This window comes from Diachasma alloeum, unplaced genomic scaffold, assembly GCF_001412515.2.
Source record: "Diachasma alloeum isolate Michigan unplaced genomic scaffold, Dall2.0 Dall_scaffold_78908, whole genome shotgun sequence".
In the NCBI taxonomy this organism is placed as follows: Eukaryota; Metazoa; Arthropoda; class Insecta; order Hymenoptera; family Braconidae; genus Diachasma; species Diachasma alloeum.
Window position 1 is genome coordinate 2,064,781 of NW_021683643.1, and position 27,597 is coordinate 2,092,377.

The 27,597-nt window shown below is 37.1% G+C and overlaps 1 protein-coding gene across 4 annotated transcripts in view; it reads right to left on the reverse strand.

Moving 5' to 3' along the window:
* LOC107047879 (hepatocyte nuclear factor 6) overlaps nucleotides 1–27,597 on the reverse strand; it is a 67,786-nt gene that overhangs the window by 10,932 nt on the left and 29,257 nt on the right. For 2 of the 4 annotated variants that reach the window (XM_015270771.1, XM_015270770.1), the window contains 3 exons: nucleotides 16,307–16,379; nucleotides 4,507–4,530; nucleotides 3,350–3,465 (listed from right to left, as the gene is read on the reverse strand). In XM_015270771.1, coding sequence (XP_015126257.1) covers nucleotides 3,351–3,465; nucleotides 4,507–4,530; nucleotides 16,307–16,379 — 212 coding nt within the window. In that variant the 3' untranslated portion in view covers nucleotide 3,350. The remainder of the gene's footprint in view (nucleotides 1–3,349; nucleotides 3,466–4,506; nucleotides 4,531–16,306; nucleotides 16,380–27,597) is intronic. The other 2 variants (XM_015270769.2, XM_015270767.2) reach the window with 1 other exon arrangement.

Below are 27,597 nucleotides of genomic sequence, written 5' to 3' on the forward strand. Positions count from 1 at the left end.
CAATAAACTCCAGTTAATTTCCAATGAATTGATGATTTTCAATTCCTTTACATTCAACCGAACTTGATGAGTCTCCATCAAGTGAAATTAATCGCTGGAATCTGTTAATTGATAGAAAAAAAGTGACATTTCTCGATGATCTTCATTTCCTGATTGAAGTAGTACAGCTTGATGATTGTACAACATGATTATTGAAAACAATCGATTAAATCGACGTTAATTATCAATTATTGGCGTCTTCAAATAATTTTGATGCAATTCTCATGCTTTTGGAATCGATTCGGTCATTCGGATTAGATCAATTCATTTGAGGGAATTGATTGTGTAATATGTGTCATTATATTCAAAATAAAACTGGAGATTATACTTCGAAAGCGAAAAAACTGCCCCAGTTACGTTGAAATCCCATTAGAACTGTAGTTTAAAAAAAAAGTTTATGGAAAAAATTTCGAACATTATTGTACTATCTCAATAAACTCCAGTTAATTTCCAATGAATTGATAATTTTCAATTCCTTTACATTCAACCGAACTTGATGACTCTCAATCAAGTGTAATTAATCGCTGGGATTTGTTTGTTTGATAGAAAAAAAGTGATATTTCTCGATTGTCACACACACGAAAATGTTTATTGTCTTTGTTCTCAGGAATTTCTTACGGATTCGAAAGTGGCGAGGTTTTGAGGTAAAATTTCACTGGGACAATACAGGGCTAGGGCTAAACTCGGCCCATAACATGGCGACTAGCACCGGCTTAACAATAGTGCAACTGAAATGCTGGGTGTAGGCTAAAGAGCTAGTCGCGAAATTATTCAAGACCGATCGATAGTTCGACTCTTGCTTGACGCGAGAGGCACGATTCAAGTGGGAGCACTACTCCCCGAGTATTTCCCTCTGTTTACACATCATTTTTTTATACCTATATCCCCCTCACCGGCATTGTATTTTTATTCGCATCCTGGAGTATGAGTTTTGCCTCCAGGATGAGTTATTATTAGCCTCTTCCAGCTGAAGGTAAATCAGGAATACATGACAGAGTTGCAACGTATTTGGTTATTCAAACGTAACCACCCTAGTTTCGAAGTTTTCACCGACTGCGAGAATATTTCAGTCTCGTTTTACGAAATTTCTTATATGCCTCTCTATACTGGGGATCGATGAGAGTGCATTTTTCATATGCATCAATTAAAAGTGCAAAGTTGAATTAGTTATATATATTTTTTTTCATTCTACTTAATACCAATTCTTGCCCGCGGAGAATAATTACTTGCTAATTTTCAATATTCCAATTGGGTCCAACGTTAGTCAAGTGCCCTGTCAGATCACACCAGAGATTTTAAAACTCTTGATTGTTAAATTTTCCATAAAAATTAAATGACGTGAGAATATTTTTAGAGGGTTCTTACATCGGACATTTCATCCAAATCGTCATTTTTTGACATTTCATCCAAATCATCATTTTCCATCGTCATTTTCTTTCTCCCTGAGTTAAATAAATTCGGCGGAATTTTTCAGTAAAAGATCTTTCGTTCGTTTTAAGGGGAAAAAGTCAATGGAATTTCAAGTTTCCCTGAAAATTCAAGTAAAGTCCCATTTTTTAACGACAGAAAGACGAAAATTCCACATTTACCTGAATTTTTAGGGAATACCTTTAAAATTATAAGAATCCCAGGATTTTTTGACGGAATTCCCTGAAAATTTAGAGAAATATGGAATTCAAGGAGATTTCTCTAAATTTTCCTGATATTTCATTAATTTCCCCGGAGTAATTAACCTAAAATTTGCAGTTCCCACTGATTTTTCCATGAAATTAGGAATTTTCGATGACAAAATTCTTTGAGATTTCAGTGGAAATATTACTTGTGAGAAGTTTCCGAAAATCTTACCGGAAACTTCAGTGGAAAATTTTTGAACAGTGTACAACAAATTATATTATTTCCTTCCGACACTGAATTCTTCTAAAGATATTTTCAATGGTCATGACAAAAATTTAATTTTCGTAAACGATCTTAAATTTTCATCTATCAAATTGGTTAATTTCTTCCACGTGAATGTGGTCTCCTTCATCAAATATGCTCGCGTGGAACACATACTTTTTCGGAGCTAATTTCTTCTCTCCGTGTAATCAAGTCGATCTTTCCCATAAAAACCAGTCTACACGGAGAAAAAAGTTGGAGAAAAAGTACTAAACAAGTCAAGTAATCGTGGAGCAACCTCGATTTCCCGTACTTTTTTACCTTAATTAGGAAAAAAAGTGTGAGATTAATAATGAATTTTACTCCGTTGTCCCGGGAAAATTTACTAAACGTGAGGGTGATTTGTACCGAAACTGTAAAATTTACCCTGTATCCCAAAATTATCCCAGTGATCGTGAATAATTGCTCCAATTTTCCGTATAATTTATCTGTAACGGAGAATGATTTTTACCGAATCCGTTTGGTAACAATTCACTTCCGTCCGTCCCCATGACCTTCAGACGGGTACAAAACAAACAATCCCCTGTCGGTGTGGAAAATTTTACTAAACAGGAGGATAATTTTTGCATCCATAGATGTATTTTTCAACCGAGAAAATCGTAAGATATCCACTAAAAGCCAGTATTTTATCACTGAATTACATTTCGCTCCACGATAGCCATTCGTATAGGGAAGAGTGGGGTAAATTGGATACTTTAGACTTTTTTAAAATTATTCATAAGTCAGAAATAAATTTATGAATTGAGGTCAGTTTAGGCTCGCCACAAAAGGAAAGAATTGTTATTTGTATTGAAAAAAAAAATTATTAAATTTTATCAACATTTCAACCCCTTATTAACATTTTTCAAAAAGTCAAAAGTGTCCGTTTTGCCCCAACCTCCCCTCGTAAAATCGCCACGATTTTCGAGCTAATTCTTATCCAACTTTTCTCTCCGTGTAACTTTCCCCGGAATTCAACTCCAGTCCGCAACAGACTGCAAAGACCCTCCTCACTCCACCCCCCCCCCTCCAACCCTATCTTTCATTATTTTTTCTATTCTTTTCTGTTCAAGTGTCACCGAGTACACTCGTCCACGCGGATTCCACAAACCGCGATGATCACTTGCATGCTCGGGATAATCCACTTGAGCATTGTTTAGGAGTTGTGTGTGTGCAACAGGTGATGAGAATTTCGGGGACTCTCCGGCAGCCAGAACAAATACGAAAAATCGATTTGCACTGGCAATTGAGGTTTCTATGTCCCCTCTGTCTCTTTCCCACTGCGCTTCACTCTCTTATTTACGCAAGTAAATGCGGGGCATCGTTGGGTAATGAGTGATGAGACAGGAGAGGAATTACAGATAACGAGGGTGAAAGGAGAAGGGGGCAGACTTACTTTAAAAATAGCCTGTAGAGTACGGCGCTGAAGGTCTGTGAAAACCAACCGCGGTTTCTTGGGGGCGGGCTGTTGGTGTTCTGCCTGGCTCGCCATCTCGTCTTTCCTCTTGCAAGCTGCAACGATTTATTAAAAATTGACAATTAGTTGTGAAACCTCAGTGTTCAATCAATTAAATGAATTAAAATGAGTTTAAAGTTAAAACCAAGTCGTGATCTTCGATAACTCGCGATTTTTCGGATACAATGTGATCAGTGAATTGGTTTTCACCTCTAAATATTGTTCAATATTTATTCGGGGGCTCGTTGGGAGTCTTGAGGTATGATGAGGGCTGATTTAATTTGTTATTCTACTGTTGAACGTTTTTGACTGATATTTCTAGTACAATTTTTGGAAGTTTTATCACATTAGAGTTTCACTGAAATTTCTAGGAATTTCGGCATTGAATATTGACAATTTTATGGAGAAATCAATGGAAATTGTGAACTTCAGTTCAATCATTTCATGAAAATGAATAGAAGTAAGGATAATTCAGCGTGATTTGGTACTGAATAGTCATGTTTTGATTGAAAATTGAAGTAAGATGGGGAATTCTCATTTTTTTACTACTCAAAAATGTGGAATTTCATTGAAATTTCGTTGCCATTTAAAATGTCATGATCCCATGACATTGAAATGACAGTCGCATTGAAATTTAAAAAAATAGAAAATCCCGGTAAATAGATTTTTCAATTTTCAATTAATTGAAATTTCACACTCCCAAAAATTGATAGTCAACTGTCGATACAGTTTCAAATTTTTTCCAACAGTCTTCTTAAAAAAATAGACACAAATTCACTTCTGAAAGGAACAAATATCTCCAAAAAAATGAGATTGAATTATTCGACACGAATTTTTTATTGATTTTCTAATCATAAAAAGTGAAGTAGTTCGTACCAGTCGGAATGTCTGCATTATTTCGTCCCAACTATCAATTTTCCCTCATTTACGAAAAAAAACCACATGTCAACTATTTTCCCTTCACTTCCCCATTCAGTAACAAAGAATTTACTTGCGAAGCCCCAATTGTCCGAATAATATTCAGAGGTATAACCAATAAATCTAACGAATCAACATATCACAATTAGTTATAAAACCGATTGAATAAGACTACTTACTTCCTCGTTGTGGAATCTGTGCAGCTGAAAACAGAAAAATAACTCGTATGATTAAAATGTCACAACGATTCCAGTGAATAATTTCCATTATGTATGTATTTTGTATCATGATTGTTATATCATCGGGCAACTTCGGCATAATAAATACAGATACACATTAAGAAACATAACATGTACAGTCATTAGAAACAACTGGGTTGCATATAAAAACGTATCCCAACTTGAAAACTACAGTCATTAACATTTCACTAAGAGGTAAGATTGCTGTAAAGAGGGTGAGGGGTAGAGGGTTCAGACCGTGTTACATGTATGGTGATTATTATTTATCATGTCAAGAGTTAAGGTGTCTGCATATGCTGGTATTGTAAATGTTGTCGTGTCTTTCTCTCTCTGAAAACCAAAAAAAAAACATAATTTCCGTTACCTGAATCATTGATTAAGGGGAGAATACTATGAGTTTTAAAAGTCGTCGGCGATTGAAGTGAGATTTCTCATGCATTGAAGATCGATTATATATGTCTAAAAACGAATAATTAGTGCAAAAAATTTCATTGTTTATTCTTCGTTTGCCCTGCAATCGCTTAAAATGTTAAAAATAATCCATGTCCTCCAATTTTTGAGCTACGGTTTGTTTTTCAAAATTTGTGAAAAAATGTGTACAATAATAATGACGAAATAGTTTTTTTGAAATTCGCCTCCTACACAGCTAATTTGGTTTTTTTAATATAAAAATTTGCGCCATTCGTGTAAAATAGGCAAAAAAATTATCCTTAGATTACTTCAAATATATTCTCGATTCTTTCATAAACATTTTTTGGGCTATTTTACATAAATAGTGCACTTTTTTACTTTAAAAAAATGAAATTAGATAAAAAACTAATTCGTAATTGCTACTGTACACACTTTTTCAAAAAATTTAAAAAAAAACTTCTGTAGCTCAAAATTTGGAGGCCCTGGACTATTTTTAACATTTTAAGCGTCTGTGGGGCAAACGAACAATGAAGAATTTTTTTTTTTTGCACTAACTAGGGGGCTATGCCCCTAGCCAAACCCCATATGACCACCATCATCCTTATTATGGCCCTTAATCTGACTCGTGACCCTCATTATACCTCTCGTAACCCATAATTTGACCCTTATGACCTTAATCTGACCCTCGTGACCTTTATCCTGACCCTCATGACCCATATTCTGACCCTTGCAACCCTTACTTGTGAAATCTTAATTTCAAGTACCAATTTTTTATCACCTGAAGTCGATTTGAATTTTTATAATGTACAGAGATGGAGATATGGAGGGGTATAGAGACCCGCTTTTGATCGTTGTGACCCTTAGTTTCTGACCCCCATGACCCTTATTTGAGCCCTTAATCTGACTGCGATCCTCGATCTAACCCTTCTGATCCTTATTTGGATTCGTAATCTGACCCTCATTATAACTCTCGTGCCCCTTACTTTGACCCGGGTGACCCTTAGATTCTGACCCTTGGTTTTTGAACCCTACGACCCTTATTTAGACCCTTACTCTGAAATGTGTGACTCTTAATCTGATCCTTGTGACCCTTATTCTGACCCTCATGACCTTTAATTTTGGAGTCTTAATTTCGAGTACCAAATTTTTATGATCGACCAGAAGTCGATTTGAATTTTTATAATATGGAGAGATTTTACATTTTTAGACATATATAATCAATCTTCAATGTATGAGAAATCTCATTCCAATAGCCCGCGACTTTGAAAACTCACAGTAGTCTCCCCTTAATCCGCTAATTGGAACGTCGAATTGTTTTAATACACTGTTTTAAAAGGATGCAGCCAATTCTGAGGATTTTTATTGAAATGTCCGATCGTTCCTTTCGATATTTATTTTCGAAAAAAAAGGAGTTTCCATCAGTACGAGTCACTTGGCCGCAAATTGAGTGTCACACCGATTTCTAGTGTACGGCGATTAGCGAGTGGAAAAGCTCAACCTGTACATTCGTTCGTGGAAAAATCTTTTTGTTAAAAATTCCACGCTCCGAAGGCAGGTGGTCTAGATGGATGAAAAAGAAAGGAATATGAATGATAAAAAAAATAAAAATCGAGGTGAAAGCTAAACGCGAATGCAATCGCACGCCATTTACCCTAGACTCTCGCGTGGACTTTGCGAGAGGAAAAAATTGGGCGCGTTGGATGAAAAAAAATGAGAGGGGGGAAAATCGAACGAAAAAGGGACGGAGATTACAAAGAGAAAGTTCGGATGGACAGTAGAGGGAATTGATCTGTCCATTATTGCCATGAATTTAAACTGAAAAAATATTTTTCTTTTGGAGCAAAAAAAAAATTAACATTGGAGTCGATTTAAAATGCAAAATGGGAATGAAAAAATGGAGAAAAAAATTGTTTTCATTCAAATTCAGTGGAATGATTAAAATAAAATGATTCTACAGCAATGATAGATTTCAAGAAAATTTCAATATTTTTCGTTATTAAAAGATGTAATAATAACTTTAATTCGATATGAGAAGGCATTCAGAGCCATAAAGAATTTGACTTTAATAAAATGCTTTGTTTGAAATTTTTCTATTCATTTTGACATTTTCGTTGAAAATTTAAAATATCATCTGATCATATGAAATAAATAATTCAGCCCAATTAATTAGAAATTCAATTATTGATATCGAATCATCCTAGCAAGAGGTGGAATTCAATTCACTCAAATCTCAATGAAGTATTCTGTGTCCAATGAGTCAACGGCTGACCCCACCCTCTTGGAAATTGATCTCGATTTTTCTACAATTGAGGGACTAGAACAACTATTTCTGAATTTTTTTCAGATTTTTTTAGCAGCCCATTTTGAAGATATGGTTTTTTCTTTGTTTTTTCGTTTTTTTTTTCAATAACTCCAGTCCTATTCATTTGATTTTCATTCATGACGTCACAATTTTCAATTTTCTACCATCTATAAGAATATTTTGAGTAATCTTTTTTAACCGCTAGGTGCTCATAATACCGAATTCTCAAAAAAAAAGTTGAAAAACTTGAATTTTCAACCTTACCTCACGTTTTGGTTTTCTCGTCTTTCTTTCAGTAACTCTTGTGATCAAAACAAGTATTTTGAGACGTCATACAAGTCGGGTTTCGTCCTGGATCTATTTTATTTTCAAATTTTTCTTCTCAAAATTCCATGAATTTGGTCAAAATACCCTAAAATGGCGTTGATTGACTTTGATTACTAACAGTATAAAGTGATTTTAAATTTATACTTATATGTTACATATTTTTTTGGTCCATAATCGAAGTCGTTTTGGGGTGTTTTGACCAAATTCGCCAAATTTCGAGAAGAAAAAATTAAAAATAAAAAAGATCCAGGGCGAAACCTAACTTGTATGACAGCTCAAAATAATTGTTTTGATTATAGGAGTTACTGAAAAAAAAAGATGACATAATTTTAAAAATTCAAGTTTTTCAATTTTTTTTTTAATTCGTTATTATGAGCACCTATGGACTGAAAAAAAAATTTCTCAAAACCTTCTTATATGTGGTAGAAAATGGAAAATTTTGAGCGGTCCCAAATTAAAATCGGCTTAATAGAGCCCGAGTTATTGAAAAAAAAACAAAAAGACAAAGAAAAAATCACATCTCCGAAATGGGCTGCCGAGAAATTCTGAAAAAAATTGAGAGATAGTTTCTCTAGCCCCCCAATCGTAAAAAAAATCGAGATCAATATCCAAAAGGGTGAGAGTCAGCCGTTGACTCGTTTGGCATAGAATACCTCCAATAAATTTTCTAAAGCTGCATAAGATGTTTTTAAACCTTAAAAACAGACAAATTGAAAATGAATGACGCTCTCACTTCCTTTAAAAATCAAAAACAGGTAAAATGAAGGTATGATGGAGAGACGGAGAGACCACGAGCCACTCTGTTTAGAATAACTCAAAAACGATTGGACCGGGGTTTGTTGCCACAGACGGGAATGTACGAGCGTCACGTGCTTCCAATAGCCGGCGTTCCATGCAACCCACACCGCCCCATCCCTCCTTCCATTCCACCCGTCAACCCTCTCGCCACCGTAACCCTATATACAATATTATAAAACACAAAACACGTCGTACTGAGGTTTCGAAGGGGTTTTTGAAAAGTTTCACCGTCGACCGACTACACCACGTCTGACACGGACACCAGCTCGCCAGTTTAGTCTTGAGGGACAGACATAATTTCTTAGGGATTTCCCCAGGATTTATAGAGGTGATTCGGCTTTATTGCGAACTGCTCGTGGAGTTACGTCTCACCCACAACTCGCGTAATAAATTTTTCCTCTTTCGTTTTATCTCAATTTTTTTTTCAACTTGGAACAATTTTATCAGCAGTCGTTTGAAGCCATATTCCCTCGGATTCTCCAGCTTTTGAGGATTTTCAAGGGAGACAGGCTGTGCAATGAAATTGGTTTTTGAAAAATTACATTTTCGAACATTTTTTTTACATTATGCATGTTGAATTTTCATTTTGTTTTTAATTAAGGAAATTTCGATTGAATTAAGAACAGTGTCACTTGCATTAAACAAATTTTAGACCATTGTTCTTATGTAATGGTAAGCAAATAATAGAAAATAGAGAGGAATGAGGTGAGACAGACTGTTTTCGATGAACGAATGACGAACAAAAGATTTGAATGGATCGCGTTTAATTTCGATTAAACACGGAGGAAAAGAGCTTTCAATTTTCGAGGATCCATTCTAATATAAAAATAAAATTACAATGTGAACATAGTAATCGAGGACCATACCGAAACAAACTACAAAATTATGATTTTTTGATGACAAAATTCCTTGAAATTTCAGTGGACACGGTACTTCTTAGAAATTTCCAAGACCCTTACCGGAAATTTCAGGTGATTATTTTTCCCAATCGGATTTCGACCAATCAGAGCGCAGTATTTGAGGCTGTCAAACAGTTTTATTTCGGAAATTTCTAAAAAATTTCCGACAGAAATTCACTAGTAGCTTTTCAAATGTTTCTTATCTTTCAACGCATTTCACGTTTAATATTCTGTATGACAGATAAACAAAAACGTGGGTAGTAAATGTATGGCTGTGTAAATGTATCCGGATGCTGTTCCCTGCAGTCTGCTTGGCCAAAATCCGAGTGGAAAAATAATCCGTCAAATACTCCTCGTGCTTCAAAATTAATCGGATATTTTTCTCAAGCTTCCCTGCCTAGGAACAAGTGTGTCAAATTTTGCAGAAAAATTTGACACAATCGTTCCTCGGTAACGAAGCTATCGGAAAATATCCGATAATTTTGAAGCACTAGTGGTATTACTACTGATTATTTTTCCGAATTGGATTTCGACCAATCAGAGCGCAGTATTTGAGGCTACCCGACAGTTTTAGGGGAGGATAGGGCAAAACGGCCCCCCTTCAATCGTCAATATTTTCCGATTCAATAATCCGATTGGGATGAGTTAGAGCTCGTTTTGAAGAATGAAAAATTATCTTCAAAATGAAGTTGAAACTGGGAGTTTTCACAATGTCATTCACAAGTTATTGACAATTGAAGGGGGGGCCGTTTTGCCCCACCCTCCCCTATTTCGGATACTTCCTCCTAGCTTTGGAATATTTCGCAGTACTTCTTCATTTTTTTTACCTGAATATTTCCCAGTAGCTCTTCATTTTTTCGGCTCATTTCAGATAGAATCTTATATTTGACAGTCTATGGAAATCGGGTTATTCTATTAACATAATTTGTTCAAATCTTCCCCAATTCACTTCCTGATGTTATCCACTGTACTCTGCTTGGCCAAAATCCGATTGGGAAAAATAATCCGACAAATACTCCTCGAGATTCAAAATTAATCGGGTATTTCCCTTAAGCTCCCCTGCAAACAAACCATCGTGCCAGGTTTTGCAGAAAAATCCCTCGCACAAGTGCTCGGGATTTTTTAACCTGCAAAACTTGATACCATCATTTGTTTGCAACGCAGCTATCGAGAAATACCCAATAATTTTGAAGCTCTTGGGGTATTACTACTGAAAATTTCTAACAGTGCACTCCCACTAAAAACTCATAAATTTCCGTGAATTCTACTTAAAACTTGAAATTTCATAACCATTTTTCCCCAAATCCGATTCAATGTCACTCTCATGAAATTTACTATAATATCTTCCATGAAATTTCAAAAAAATTTCAACAGTGTAGTCACACTTAAGAGTCCCTGAAAATTGTAAAATGCTCCCCGACAATTAAAAATTATCTATCTCTGTGATTTCCAGTCAAGTGTCGCTTTCCACAACGGAAAAAAAGATTCAATGTAATTTCCTGAAAACCCATTTCATTGCAGGAAAAATGCCTGACATATTCAACATTTCCCAATCAAAATTTGATAAATTTTTCCAGTCATAAATAACCAAATCCTTACCCTCAAGAACTTCAATAATTGATTACCTCCATCACGAGTTGGAAATTGTCTCCAGTGCACGTTATCGCAGACGACCTCACGTGACAAAGTAATTTATAGATTAAATTTGATTAAACCTTTTCGAAGATTAAATCATCCCCGTGAGAAGTACGTGTGTCAGAGAGAAAGTAACATCAGAGTGAAAAATTCTGTTGGTGAATCAGTAATTACATGATATTCCTTGTGTTGGTGTGAACTCTGTGAACGTATTCATGCTCATGTTTGAAGAAAAAGGGAATTATCTAAGAGACAGGGGTATTTAATCTAGGGGGGGGGGGGTGATTGTGGATTTAAATCTACCTGTTAACATGACCTTATTTCATCCTTTTTATTTCATATTTCAACATCTATTTTTAATAATCAGTCGGGGTAAACAGAGGCGGGGTAGAGATCTGCCAGGAATATTAATCCACATTTTTATCATCATTATATATTGGTACTATCGCAACAAGATGCTCACGTGTTGTCATAGCGACAGCATTTGTATCTGACGCTAGACACGTGAATTTTCCCCCGATTAACTTCCTCTGTCCCTTCGCAATTGTTTTAATGAATAAAAACATATTACAACAATGCCAAGGGTCAGTTGGGGGGTAAATCAGCCATGATAATGACATAATAATCATCTTTTGGATAGTATTATTCTGGTAAAAATGCTGGCCATGCATCTACAATGGTTTTCATCAGCCCGGTGGCGTTTTATTGAGAAGAAAATTGTCTCTACGACCGTACACATGTCATCCCTCCCCCCCTCCCGCCCCCCCTCTTTTTGCTTTCAATCTCTCAACCGAATCCCAGGCGTTCAAAAATTGTCATTGATTTCAAACAATTTGATCAATTACAATAAATACAGTAACATAATGTAAACGAAACGTCGTGATTGACTTGAACTTTGGATGGCGATCGACAAAACGAGGATGAGATCGATCTGAATGATCCTCAGGCGCCATTCACTCCTGAGTTATCTTAAACATAGCTTCACACAAATGATCTACAACTTCTCCAAAGTATTATTTAATCATATTTTTTTTTATTCAACTATTTGCTCAGAATTTAGAATCGAGCCTTTCTTGGCTCGATTATAGAGGGTCTCGTACGACGACACGGAATTTATTCTTAGTTCGTTATTGATTTTCGAGAGCCAATGGCGAATCGAATGTGGGTCGGCGTGGTGAGTTTCCACCGAGAAAGGCGAGTGAAAGAGAGAGAGAGCGAGAGAGAGAGAAAAAGAGAGTGTGAGTGGGACAGTCGTGCGGAAAAGGGGGCGGCGGTGAAAAGAGAGGGGAGAGGGACAGAGAGAGTGTGAGAATACACGGAGACACGACACTGAAAATGAAGTTTGTCTCGATAAAGGTGCGAGAGCAGTGAGGTAGATATAAACGTTAGTGTGATCTCTATAGACGCGGGGTATACCGTCACAAAGCGAACGACCCGGATGAATTTTCGGTTCAATATATGAACCTCTCTCTTCCACCCGGTGCTAGCGAGTGTATAACCAGTGTTGCCTGGGGGGTGAGAGTAGCGCGAAAAGCTAGGAACAGCTGATAGATGAACCAAAACATGGGAGTCCACACTGTTGGAAAATTACGATTGATATTTTATAGGAATAAATTGGAAATTATTAACAAAAATTGATTCATGTGAAATTGTTTGTGTATTGTTATTGAGGAACTTGGGGGCTGGAGATTTGCGTGAATTTTTTTTCACTGTTGGGTATGTAAATTTAATCGGAAACATTGGACACGTATTTTATTTTATAACGAAAGACTGATGAGTTGTAGGCGATTGAAAATGACGGAATTATGACGTCATAACGTAGACGTTCCTCCAATGGGCTGCAACTGCTTCATTTTTCATGATTTTCGATATAAAAAATACGTCTGTAATGTTTTTCATCTAATTGTCTTATTCCATGGTTTCAGTTGATGAAAGAATTCATGGAAAATCCAATTTCTGCGATGAAAGTTAATAAAAATTGTGAAAATTCAGGCAACTATTGTCTTTTTGAAATTATTATCAAGAGCTGATTCATATGGAATTTTTTATGTGTATTGTTATTGAGGAATTTGTTAATTGAGGTTTTGTATCAAATTTTTTTCATTTCGAAAACAATTGACACGTATTTTATTTCATAACGAAAGACTGATGAGTTTAGGCGATTGAAAATATCTGAATTATGACGTCATATTTCACAGGCGTTTCTTCAATCTGCTGTAACTTTTCCATTTTTCATGATTTTTCGACGTAAAAGAACGTTTGTAATGTCTTTCATCCAATTGTCTTATTCTATGACAGAATTTATAGAAAATTATATTTCTGCGATAAAAGTTATTAAAAATTGTGAAAATTCAGGCAACTGTTGTCTTTTAGAAATTCTGAACAAGAATTGATTCATATGAACTTTTTGTGTATTGTTATTGAGGAATTTGTTGGTTGAGGTTTTGGATGAAATTTTTTCAATTGTTGGATATGTAAATTTAATCAAAAACATTGCACACGTATTTATGAGTTATAGGCGATTCAAAATGTCGGAATTATGGCGTCATAACGCAGACGTTTCTTCAATCGGCTGTCACTGCTTCATTTTTCATACAATACATCTCTAACATTTTTCATCAAATTGTCTTATTCCATCGTTTCTTCAGTCGATGAAAGAATTCGTATAAAAATCCAATTTCTGTGATGAAAGTTTATAAAAATTGTGAAAATTCATAACGAAATCTTCTCAATTATATCTACTCCAATGCTCCATAAATCCAAACGCATCAATTATTTTCAAATTAAAAACTGTATTGTCGTAATTTCCCAATTCATATTCTCACGAATTGAATATCCAGGCCAAATGAATCTAGATTACAGAAAATCAATTACACAAATATCAATTAAATAACATTAATTGAATATGTAATTAAATAAACGAGCATTGACAAAACTCCTCTGAGAAAATATTACTGCAGTGATTGATTGAACAGCGATACCACCGCCCGGAAGTTTAAAAAAACCGGAAATGAAGTCGTTGAAGTGAGTGGTGACGAAAAACAAAAAAAAATCCAAGAGAAAGGGAGATGAGGGGAAGAAGAATAGAGGAGCTGGAACAGAAAGAAGAGTGCGTGCAGATTTAGGGCTTCTGTCAGGTTTTAATCGTAGTATCCGTGTTTCATAGGCCACTGACCCCTCTCGGCTCTCATGTAACTTGTCACCAAAAAAGCACAGGGAACAAGGATCCAGGAAACTGAACATCGCCATTATTCTCTCAACCTCATTAAAACAACTGAAATTAACGATTAAAATTGAATTGAAATAATTGATCAACTAAAAGGCAGGAGAACGAATAAAGGAATGCCTTCTTGCGTGGAAAAACAATATTCCCATTGTTGTCATTCGATTCCCAGTGGTTTCGAATTTAGAGTGTGTGTCTACGTTGGTAGTTATGAGACAATCCGGAGTGAGCATTGATTAAATCGATAAAATAATTCTCCAATCATTGATTAAACTCAATCGACGCGCGTTCCGATCGATTGCCTCGACGAAACTTCATTCATCTTCATTACTTCATCCAATTCCACATGATCGAAATATCGACATCAAGGAGATGCAATCAACGGTCGCAGGAGATGCTGATAATTTTGATACATTCTGATCCTGATTCTTTCAATTAATCTCTGAATTTATCATTTTTGTTTGTTTTTTTTTTTAATTTCTGTTGGTTCTCAATAAAATGCCTCCGTGTGTCACTCCTTCAATATCATCAAGATTGTTTAATCATCAAGACCTTTTTGTTATCATTTAGTGTCGATTTTAAACGCATTAACGATTCTAAAGGCTCATACGTATAAGAAGCAGCAGCAGTAGCAAATATACTTGGTAAATGTGTATGTAAATGCGAGTTAGACTAATTAATTAAGAATACGAGTAATACAAGGTTTTTGCGAGTGAAATTAACGTGCAAGGGAAGTCATTCGTTGCTGATTCGAACACATCATCAATGAGTAATCTATTTAGTCTATTCTAGTGGAGTTGAATAATTGGAGTGATGCTGAGTGCCGATTGAATTAGTTCGTGTGGTTGATTATTAAATCGGCAAAGTCTTTGGCCATCGGATAAGTGACGAGTGTGAGGATATCCCGTGACCGAGGCCTGCGGTCTTGGGGCATCCTGAGCGTTCGGCACGTATCCTTTGGAAGCCCTTGCGAGCACCCATAACCTCGGGGATATCAACAACTCAATGCAGCGTACGTCTGCATTCAATTGCGATATCCCGTCGGTAACTACTAATTCAATCGTTGAATTATTTACTGTTTTACGAGCCATTACTGATAATCGTATTATCCCAGTAATTCTTCGAATCTGCAACGACTCGCCGATTAGCAGGTCTCATATGATAGCAATCTGTAGGAAATTCAATCAACATTTTATAAAAGCTGGAGACTAATGGATATTTCCACACCGTGAATTTTTTAAAGAAATTAATGAAATGAAAAAAAAACGATCGAGCCAATTTCACTTGAATTTTAGTACTTTTTTACATCTCAGAGTCCGGAATATTTTCCAAGAATTGAAATATTTCGCAGCGAAATTGACTCCTCCTCATTATCGAATTAATTGGGGCAATAATTTGTGATTATGCTCTACTGTTTAATTAGAAATATTGATTACCCTCGATCAATGTACAGTATTAAAAGAGAGACCTGAATCGGCGAGAGAGAGAGGAACAACGACTCTGGGAATTTGGTATTTTCAATATTATTCCAGAGAGAAATAATAGGGAATAAAAAATATAGTGGAAGTACGAGAGAACGGATGACAGGGGGAAGCGCATGACGACTGCATATGGGATATTTTCAGCGAATAAGCTGCGCTCGGGGTTTTCAACTGTCTCTGTATCTTGTTTTTTTTTCTCTTTCTTCTTCATAATACCAGTCACAAAGAACGAATCAACATAATGGTACTCATACAATGATAAATATATATACGATTATGGGTTATATAACTTGGTGGTGTATGTCGTTAGATCGATCCATCCATCGGTTAAGTTAATCAAACCATTGTAATCAATCAATAGTCAACCAAAACGTAATTTTATAATGATAAAAACGCAATTTTGTTCGATCAAGTTATGATACATATACGTGTATATGCATATTAAAATGTTTATATGTCTGTTGACAAAATAATCTCTTGATTAATGGATTAACGGTAAAACATTGTTGATTAATAATAGTAAACAACTCATTGGTCTTAGTTTCGTTAAATAACAACAAATTGGAATATGTAATGAAACATAATATAACGGAAAATAAAACATTATGTCTTGGTATTACATGTGGAGAGTTATTGTTACGAACACCGAAACTGAGAGACTCACAAGCAGGAAGAGGAGGGTGTTTTCCTTCTTTTAGAGTTGACTGATCTCACGTTAACATTTCGCATCTGGCAGTCTGCAATGCAAAACACATTGGGAGCTTTTCAAGATAACAACCGACGGCCTCTTGTTGACAAATGGGGCATGAAAATAATGTATCACTTTCTCATTTCTTTTTTTTTATTTTGTTTTTCAATATTTATCTGATTTCTTCTCGTCCTTCTGATCCTGAAAACGCTTCACATCGCAGTTTAAAAAAAATTGAAGAAATAATGTTTTTCGTTTGAGGTTCCGCAAAGTCGGACGCGCGCCGCTGATTGTTATTTTCGATGATTGCGTGGAGTTTGTTTTGATTCCACGTGTTGTGACGCTCTCTCACCGGCTCTGCCAGCAACTACGGAATAGAGTCCACTCTAAATTCGAAACGAATGTTTTCTTTTTTTTTCAATTTTATTGCATTCGTTCATGGGACTGGATTAATCCAGTCATTTTCAATGAAAAAAATCGGTAAGTGATTGTGGAATTGGTCTCTTGATGTAACCAATCGAGCATTCACCGTTCACATTACAATCCTCTCCATCGAGCAGCTGGAATTTTCATCAGTTCACCAAACTCTGAATCCCCGATTTTCTTATCTCCATCGACAAAAAAAATGATTAATTAATTCGAAGTGAAATGCGGAGTTAATTGGCACGGTGGGCTGGAGGCGCGAGAGGCAGATTAGCGCATCGAATGCTCTCACCGAGAATCCGGTGATTGATTTCTCGTTGGGGGTCCTGGGTCAATATTTTAATTATGCCTCCCCTCGCCCATGTGGGATATATACCATTACCGATAACCACTTGATAGTACAGACACACGTGTGCCAGTATTTGACCCATTGAGGCTGCTCGATGGATAGGACTGATGTTGAGCTGAAAAGAAGACAATTAATTTGGACAAATTATCAGGCAAATATTCACTGTCCCTTCACAAATGTGTGTCGTTAAAAAAAGAGTACAGAGATTTGAGAAACAAAAAATCCAATTAAAAATTTTAATAAGGAATTTGGCATTCCGAAAATTGATGAAATTAAAACTTGTTGATAGTCTCATTAGGAGAAAGGAGGAATTTCATCTGGAAAATTTCATTTTCACGTTCTGCAAATGTTAGATTTAATTCTCTTGGGAATTCAATGCCACAACTCGCAACCTTCACCTTCTCAACGAAGGGAAGGGGTTCGAAAGAGGAGAAATTCGGTGCAAAAATGAATGGATCAGGATATTGAGGACACCCCGCACTGATTCCCTATCGAGGGATCCACTGAAAGGCGAAATAATTACAGTCTTTAACTCATCCAAAAATTCTCTACACCTCTCAGTTCCCCAACGATCGTTGCCTTCAAACGCGAATTAAAAACTTAATATTGGTATTCCTTCTCGTCCTTGAGGGTGAAATCAGACATATTTTTAGTGTCTCATCACAAATGTGTGTCGTTGACGAAGATTGCACCGATTAAAAAAAAATCTGGAATTGAACAATTTTAAAAGGTAACTTCTCTTTCGTGAAGTTAACGGATCACGATATTGAGGACGCCCTGCACTGATTCCCTATCGAGGGATCCACTGAAAGGCTAAAAAACGACAGTAAGGAAGATTTTATTTTGACCCATTAAAAATTCCCTACACCTCCCACTTCCCCAACGATCGTTGTCTTCAAACGCAAACTAAAAACTTCAATGTTGGTATTCCTTGTCGTCCTTGAGGGTAAAATCAGACACATTTTTACTGTCTCATCACAAATGTGTGTCGTTGACGAAAATTGCACGGGTTTAAAAAAAAATCTCAAATTAAAAAATTTTCAAAGGTAACTTCTCTCCTTCGAAATTTATGGAATTGAAGCTAGTGAATGGTCTCATCAGGAAAACAGGAAAGGGAGTTTCATCAGGAAAACTTAATTTTCACGATTTTTAAATTGCAGATGAAATGTCACTGTCATTCAATTTTACATCTTGCAGCTTTCAACTTCTAAATGAAGAGAAATGATTCTAACGAAAAAATCCTGTGCAAAAATTAATGGGTCAGGATATTGAGGACTGCCCGCACTGACTCCTTATCGCGCCATCCACCGAGAAACGAAGAAAATGACAGCAAGGAGAAAATTGATTTAACCATCGAGAATACCACTGCAATTCGATTGCGAAGTAAACTCGAAATTATTGGAATTGAAATTTGTGAATAAACTCATCAGTTTCTCAAATTTGAGATTAAATTTCCTAGCGACCTTCAATTTTTCACCCAAAAGAAGTGACTCCAAAGAAAAAAGTGCTGTGCAAAAATAAATGGGTCAGAATATTGAGGACTATCGCGCACTGATTTTCGACCGAAGCATCAACCGAAAGGCGAAGAAAAACGACAGCAGGGAGGAAATTAATTGAACCCATCAAAAACCCCAGTACACCTCTCACCCACTTCCCGACGATCGTTGCCTTTGATCGCGAAGTAAACTCTCCCAATTCTAGGGAAGATTCATACAAATATTCATTGTCCTTTCACAAATATCTGTTCACTGGCAAAAAATTTCCACAAGTAATACCACGAGAGCTTCAAAATTATCGAGCAATTCCCGATAGGTTCGTTGCAAACAAACGAAGGAGTTAAGTATTTCAGGTTAAAAAATTTTTCCTGAAGAACTTGACGACTTCGTTTGTGTGCAGGGAACCTTGAGGGAATTACTCGATTAATTTTGAAGCTCGAGTAGTATTCGGGAGGGAATTTTCCCATCCAAATGTCGGCCAAAAGAGTTGTACTGTGAGACAAAATCCATCTGACAGTTCCAACCAGGGGTTCACTCGACCACGTAATCTTTTGTTTTCCACAAATATAGTCAACATGAAAAATTACCAGTTGAATTATCAAAAATTATCAGCTGAATACCGTGTTGACTATATGAAATAACAGTCGAATAGTGCAATTCTATTGACTGACATTTGGATGAAGAAAATTCCCACTGAAATTTTCGGTGAGAGGCTTGGAAATTTCTAACAATATCATTTCCATTGAAATTTCAAGGCATTTTCTCATTGAAAATTGATAATTTAATGGAAAAATCCGTGGGAACTGTAAATTTCAATTCAATTATTTGGGGAAAATTAATGAAAAATCAGGAAAATTCAGAAAAATCTTTCCTCGAATTCCAGATTCCTGTGAATTTGTAGGGAATTCCTTGAAAAATTCCTGAAATTCCAAGAATTTTCGAGGAACTCTCTGAAAATTCAAGGGAATTTAGCATTGAATATTTAGCTAAAAAAATAGCACTTCACAATTCCATTGACTTTTTCTCCGTAAATCGAATTCAAGGTCTTTTTCCGGAAAATTCAGCCACATTTTTTCAACAGTATTAAACAAAAGTTGACGCAATTGAAAAAACCTGAAATCTACAAATTTCAAAAGTAATTTTTCATTCCCGAAATTATTGGAATTGGAACTCGTGAATAGTCTCATTATTTTCTCAAATTTGAGATTGAATTTTCTAGCAGCCTTCAATTTTTCACCCAAAAGAAGTGGTTCTAAAGAAAAAAGTTCTGTGCAAGAATAAATAGGTCAGAATATTGAGAACTATACCTCACTGATTTTCCATCGAAGCATCCACCGAAAGGCGGAGAAAAATGACAGCACGGAGGAAATTAATTTAACCCATCAAAAACCCCACTACACCTCCCACCCACTGCCCCCCAACGATCGTTACCTTTGATCGCGAATTAAAAGCCCCAAAGTCGACATTTTCCCCGTCCCTCATCATATCCTCCAAGTGAAAGAGAGGGACAGTGACGCCATCGCCTATAGAACCGGAAGCCATGGTAAAAACTCTGTCGTTGATGTCGACGGGTTGGTTCGTTAACCTGTCTGTGGCATTTATTGGTAGCCTCCAAAGGAAGACCAAGTATATCAGTATAACGTATCGAAAACTATCCTCCATCCTCCCATTCATCCTCTTTTTTATTCAGTTTGCCAAATCCCTGAGGTCTAATTTATCCGATATGAAAAGCCATTTTACCAGGTTCACGTTTATCGTCTGCTCCCACCCCTCCCCCCGTACCCTCTCAGTGACTCATTTTATTTTTCATATACTGTGTACATTCTCCCCCCCCCCCGCCCCTTTCCCCATTTCTACTAAAAAAAACACAATCCGGAGGATTTTTAAGCACGAGGAAAGAATGGCAGACCGAGAGAGTGAGATGAACGGGACAAATATAGGATGCACTCTTCGGTATTCCGAAAAATAATGCCTCCGCCAGGGCTAAAGCTTATAATAAATGTTTGAGAGGCGGCGTTTAGATCCCAGGGCCCATATCCCCAACGCTTCCACCCTCCCTCACCCCTTCCTCCCCCAAAATACCCTCCCCCTCGCCCTTTCCTCGGCGATTGGCGCTCTCTATCCCGCAAAACCCCCTTTTTCGTTCGTTCGATTTTGTCCAAATATAACGGTGCGCTGCAGATAGCCCAGCTGAGAGGGATAGAATGAGGCATTTCGGGTGGGCTAAGAGGGGGTGGGGGGTGGGGGGGGGGTATATAGGGAGATGAGCGAGACAGAAAGTTCGAATATTGGAAAATGCGGAGTTGGAGCACAAGAGACTCCGAGGCTCGATATGCATATAAACACAATACCTACCCATACCGTTCGAACTGCGGGGATAAGGGGGGACTGGAGGAGGTGCGAGAGGGTGGCGGAGCGGGGGGGAGGGGGTGGGATATACGTCGAATAAGCGGACCCTCTCCAACACACGCGATTCTCTCTCCTCGCACACGTTTCCACTGCCGACGTCGAGCGAGGAGTCTAGTCAGAATATCCAGCTCTCCTCCTCCTCCACCTCTCCCTCATCCTCGCGTTTCCAACCACCACGAAACCACCCCCTCCCATCGTACCACCCCCTCATTCCACAGCCTGACAGTGAATATTTTATACAGAAAGAATGAGACAGAGAGGAACGGACGATGCCGAGGCTAATCCGAATCCCCTGGATCCTCTATCTGTGTGGACATCACGAGGAAAAAATCGACTGCACATATTAGAAGACTTCAGGGGTGAGTTGTTTTTTTTTTCGCTGTGTCCCGAGCTCTTTCCCTCTAAACTGCCCGACTGCCAAAAATGAATGTCACTGGTTTTTATTGGGAGACTTTGTTCTAATGCCGGAACAATTTTTTTGGGGGGATTGCTCCGGGGGAATTTTTCGATGGGTTTCGATGGAGAATGTTTTTTGGGAGATGCGGGATTAATTGGGTTTTTTTTACAGCTTTTCGAGCGGCGGGGGAGGGGTAGGGGTGAGGGAGAGGGGGGATTTCATCTTGAGAGGGCATGGAACCTCTGCATTCGTCCAAAAAGAATGCAGGGGATTTCGAGGATTCTCGTTTTCACTGGTTTTTTCGTCAGAATTGAACGACAAACCAATGCAGTTTTAAAAAAATTTGGGTGAATTTTCTGGATAAAGACTTTGAAGTCGATGGAATTCCAGGTTCGTCTACATTTAAAAAAATTTAGCTGAATTTTCCGGGGAAAGACCTTGAACTTGATTTAAAGTGAAAAAGTGAATGGAATTTCAAAGTTTCTCTGAAAATTCAAGGAAAGTCCCAATTTTTTATCGGCAAAAAGACGGGAATTCTGCAGTTTGAGTGAATTTTCAAGTGAAAATGAATGTTCACTCCTACATTCCCTTGAATTTTCAGGGAATTTCCTTGAAATTCTTGGATTTCCAGGAGCTTTCAAAGGATTTTCTCAATTTTTCGGATTTTTCCTTAATGTTCCTGGAATAGTTAACCTGGAATTTGCAATTCCCACGGATGTTTCCATGAAATTATGAATTTTTTTTTACCAAATTCCTTGACATCTCAATGGACATGTTACTTGCTACAAATTTCTAAGATCCTTACTGGAAATGTCAGTGCGAATTTTTTAACAATGTGCCAAAAATGAATGTCACTGGTTTTTATTGGGAGACTTTGTTCCAATGCCAGAACAATTTTTTTGGGGGGATTTCTTCAGGGGAATTTTCGATTAGTTTAGGTGGAGAATGTTTTTTTGGGAGATGCGGGATTAATTGGGTTTTTTCACAGTTTTTCGCGGGGCGCGGGGAGGGGTAGGGGTGAGGGAGAGGGGGAGATTTCATCTTGAGAGATCATGGAACCTCTGCATTCGTCCAAAAAGAATGCAGGGGATTTCGAGGATTTTCGTTTTCATTAGTTTTTTCATCAAGAATTGAACGAAGAACAAATGCACTGTTAAAAACTTTTGAGTGAATTTTCCGGATAAGCACCCTGAATTCGATGTAAGGGGAAAAAGTCAATACTATTTCAAGTTGCTGTGAAAGTTTAAGTAGAGTTCCATTTTTTAGTGGCAGAAAGACGGAAATTCCGTAATTTAAATGAATTTTCAGGGAATTCCTTGAAACTTCTTGCAATTCCAGGCATTTTAGGGAACTGCAATTTTCAGTTCAATTAATCAGTGAAAGGTAGTGAAAGTTGAGAGAATCAAAATCGAATCAAATCAATGTATTTTTTTTTTCAATTGACAGATTTAATTGAATATTTAATTGAACTGTGAAATTTCTGGCTTATTATTATAATTATAATTCTAATATAATTATTATAATATAATTTATTATAATTATAATATTATAATTCTACTTAGAACCATTTGAATTCATTCAAATTCTACCTGAAACTTGAAATTTCATAAGACATTTCTCCTGAATTGAATTTAATGTTAATCCTTTTGATGATTCAATAATTTGACGAGAATATTTCTGATAAAGGGATATTTATCCTTAAGTCATGAATAATTCATCGTTGAATCAAAAGTATTTATTCCGAATGTAGCTCATTCTCAATTAAAAAATATTGGATCATAATGGGTTGATGTACCACAAAAATCCAAAACTCAAATTAAAGAAAAACATAACTCTTATTCGGAAGCAACAAATCTTGAATCAAGGAAATTTAGAGTTGATTATTTTTTTATGTTCCAAATCATTGGATCCATCTGCCTTTTCAGCATTTGAATGGGTTTTGTACCCTAGGGAGAGGAAGTGTGAGGATTGGACTTGCAACGAACTGGAAATGATTTTCCACTATAGATATAACAGATAATTTATGATTTTTGCACCAACGAGCGGTGGCAGTTGGAGGCCGATTGATGGATATCTAATTACGTGAGTAAAAATTGCCCGGGGTCTGGTGAAGGTTGAAAATAAATACCAAAGATTCACGAGGGAAATGTGCCACTGACGTGGCTAGCGCTGATGAAATACGTCGTAATTTTCATTTTTTTTATTGAAGAGAAAAAGTAAATACGAGGAATACTCCTTCGACGTTTAGGTTAATGGTTGGGGATGGGCGAGGAGGGGAGGAGCGGAGATCGATCCGTTATTACATTGCGGTGGCTATATGGGTCGCAGAGGCGGGCTACACACTCGTGTGCCATACGAAGAATGAGCGGGAAACGTGAATCAGCTTTTGTCTAGGGGAGACTGGACAAAGTTTTCAGGTGATAATGTACTTGTCAATTTTTTTCATCTTCTGTTCCCATTGAAACCAGGATGATCACTACATTTTCGTTGACTCCTCCATTTCAGGAATAGATTAGAGTAATAAAAATCATGAGTATTTGTATTATGAGAGAATTTTACCTCAAATGTCAAGTGGAAATTCTCGAAGCGATCAACAAAAACTACATCCAGAAAAATGTTTTTTTTTTAAATCAAATAAAAATCTTTATTTTAAATTTTTCACTTGTTTCGAAAAAAAGATTTAATTATATTGAACAAACAATTTATTTATCTCAAATAAATTATGATTTAAAATCGAATATACTATTTATTTCAAATAAATAGGTTTCTTATTTCAAGAAAATCACATTTTCGTGTATTTTGTGAACAAATTTCTGATAGTGAAAACATGGAAATTTCTTCAGGTAAATAGAAATTTCTTCCCCCCGCTCCCTCAATGTCTTACGTGATGTATGTACAATTGTACAGCCCCTAATAATTATTGCATGTTTTTCATTCAATCTTTTTCAAGTTTATTCCCATTTCAAAGCGATAATAAATTATTGGTATCAAATAAAGATTTATTAACAGTAAAAAAACATTTATTTAATATAAACACAATTTCAAACAAAATTTTTGATTTAAATAAATTTTATTTGATTCAAATAAATCATTTTTCTGGGTGTCGCTGTTTTGAAATTCCAGTTGAGTTCTTCACTGAAAAATCAATTCTGTGGAGATCGAATAGAAATTCAAATTTTAATTTAATACACTAGGTTAAGATTTTTGGCTGAATTTTCCGGTACACTTCTTAGAAATTTTTATCACAGATTAGTTTTACTAAAATGTCATGGAATTTCGTCATTCAAAATTGAAACTTTTATGGAAAAATCAACGGAAACTGAAAATTTCAGTTTAATTATTCCACGAAAATTAATAGAAATGAGAGAAATTCAGATAAATATATTTTTCAGTAATTTGGTACTGAATATTCATCTTTTGGTTGCGCATTCCAGTCAGTTAGGGAATTCTCGTCTTCTTCCTGATCAAAAATATGCAATTGTATTGAATGTTATGTGAAATCTGCAATTTTTTATGTCCCCCTACCTCGAATTCACTATCACTCTTATGAAAATTACTACTCAACTGTCCACGAAATTTCTGTTTACTTCCAACAACGTAATAAAAATGCCGAGTAGTTGCATTTGCGAGTAATTTCAATAACAATTCAAAGTTCTCGAAATGATGAAAAAAAAAAAAAAATTACTGAATTCCAGTTGATTTCCTCACTGAAAAATCACTCATTCCAGTGACTCATCAACAAAGATTTAAATTTCAATTCGATATAACGCAAATTTCAGAAATGCATAAGTGAGTTGATTTCCAATCCAATAAAAAATCACAATTTCCCATGAATTCCCCCACAAAAAAGAATTAAAACAAAAACTCAATTTCCGCGGTCCCCTCCCCCCGCCCCGTCCCACATCAGAAAAATTTCCAATTCCATACACAGCGCAGGACATCCTCTTTGATCAATCGATCCCCCCGATATCAAAGAAATTCCACAATCACAGTCTTTTTTTTCAAGTACCCCGAGAACTAATGGACGAAAAAAGAGATTTCATATCAAACGGAATCAGGAATTTCCCCGCCTCCCTGATAATGCATCCATCACCCTGAATTCACTTGTCACACCTAATCTACCACCCTGCCTTCAACCTAATTCCAAAAAATGAAAAAAAAAAGAAATCCACCCAACTCGCCTTTCACCACCGGCGAAACCCAAGGAAATTTTAGAGAGCCCCTGAAAAAGTATAAAGAAGTGAAATAGACAGGCGGAGTGAAAAACTTTCATCCCCAGAAAGCGTGTCTGGCATCAATATTAAAAAATGAGCATCGATACACGATATAGAATACGCGTTATACACCTGTACCTCTACCTTTACTCAAAGACGAGTGAGCTATGTGTGTGGGTTTAGCACGTGTGTGCCTTGTGTGGAGAGTTGGATGTAACATACATGTAATACATACGTATAGCTAACGTACTCATGTACCACCGTATATACTGAGTATGAAAGCACCGAGAAGGGTGGCTTCCCACCCTCCCCCTCTCGACAAGAAGGGAAAGGGGGACAGAGCGATTGCAGTGCGACCCAGTGTGCAACGGTGCACCGCGCACAGACTATATCCACCAGCCCCTCTGGCTCTCACGCGCCTCCTATACCTCCGAGGAACGCCGCAACGAAAATTAATAAAGGTACGATTAATAAAAATTACACATTTTTCATCTATCGGTGGGTTACCCCCCCACCTTCGCCGACATTTTTCCACTTGCCCGTGTTTTACTGAAATTTTATTATCTTTTTTCATTCCACCCAATGTTTAAAAATATATGCAGAACACCAGTATCGGTGGATGAGGGCTTTTTTAAAACTACCTCTCGCACCTTTTCTTTTTTCCATATTTTTCAAGTCTCGAACGTTTAAAATGAAAAAACCACGGAATGAGAAGAATTTCGTGATGTCGAGGCCGATATTTTTTCGTCGGTGTTTCTCCCCATTGTTGTATTTTTTTTTTATTTCATTTACTTTTTTTTATCAGGTGTCGGACGTACGTGGGGATATGTATATTCTCGCACGTCCTGGATTCTTTGGTGAGGAGAGAGAGGAATGAGTATGTGTGCCCTGCACATTTTCATCTATAGTTTAAACGTTGCACCCACGTAAAAATACACTCCCTTTGTGACGTTACTATCCAGCCGTACGTAAATTGAGGGAAGAGAGTGTGCGAGAGGATGAGGGGAGGTTAACGCTGGAGGTTGAAAGCGAGAGGGCTGAAGGATAGGGAGAAATGGCAATACCGATGAGGAGTTGAGTGATGGGGTGTGACCACTTTCGGGCCGAAAATTGAGTTAGTACCACTGGGCGCGAGAGGAAGAGTGAAACGTGAGAGAGACACCGGCACTGGCTCTCGCGGCGCCCGAGCCTCTTTTCAACGTCAACCTTTATCGTAGTAAGTACTGGCGAAGCATGAAGACGAGAGGACCAACTCCACTGGGTGCATCCAACGAGAAAGTATGGAGAAAAGTTGAGCTCTCTCTCTCCCTCTCTCCACCCTCTCTGTTCCTACACTATTCTCCCCCGGGGTGCCTTCTACATCGCGACAATATCGATTCTTGTCTCGTCGCAACGATCACGATGCAATTTTAACTCTCGGTCTTCACCTCCTGTGTTCCCCAAAAACATTCGTTTATACTCGTTCAATGAAAAATCAACAAATTGAAGAGAAATAAAAATAATCTTGACTATTGAATCGTCATTTCAATCGTCATCACAACCGGAGTTTAATTACACTTCAATTACGGATCAATTTCACTTTCTTTTTTTCCTTGTTTTTAATACTGCAATTAATCCGCTGACTATCGAAAATGGAAGCAGAGGAAAAAATGAGAAAAAAAAAATTTAATAGCAATTGTGAGAGCGAGGCGCGATAACGGAAAAAATATTCGCCTTGCCGGAGTTTCATTTTCGATTGCTTCGGAGCCCTCTCGAACGGCAAGAGTTGGGTGGCATTGGGCGAGGGGGAGGGCGAGAGGGCGAGTACAGGGGGGGAAAAAAGGAGGACGAGGAAAGGATGGAAATAAAAAAGAGGCAACGTGACGAAACACCCTGCGGAAACGGGGAATGAAACCGATGAGAGAAGGCAAGAGCTCTTTCTCTCGCTTCAACTGAGTGAGAGGTAACCTGCAGAAAGGGCAGTGCACGGCAAAGGGATA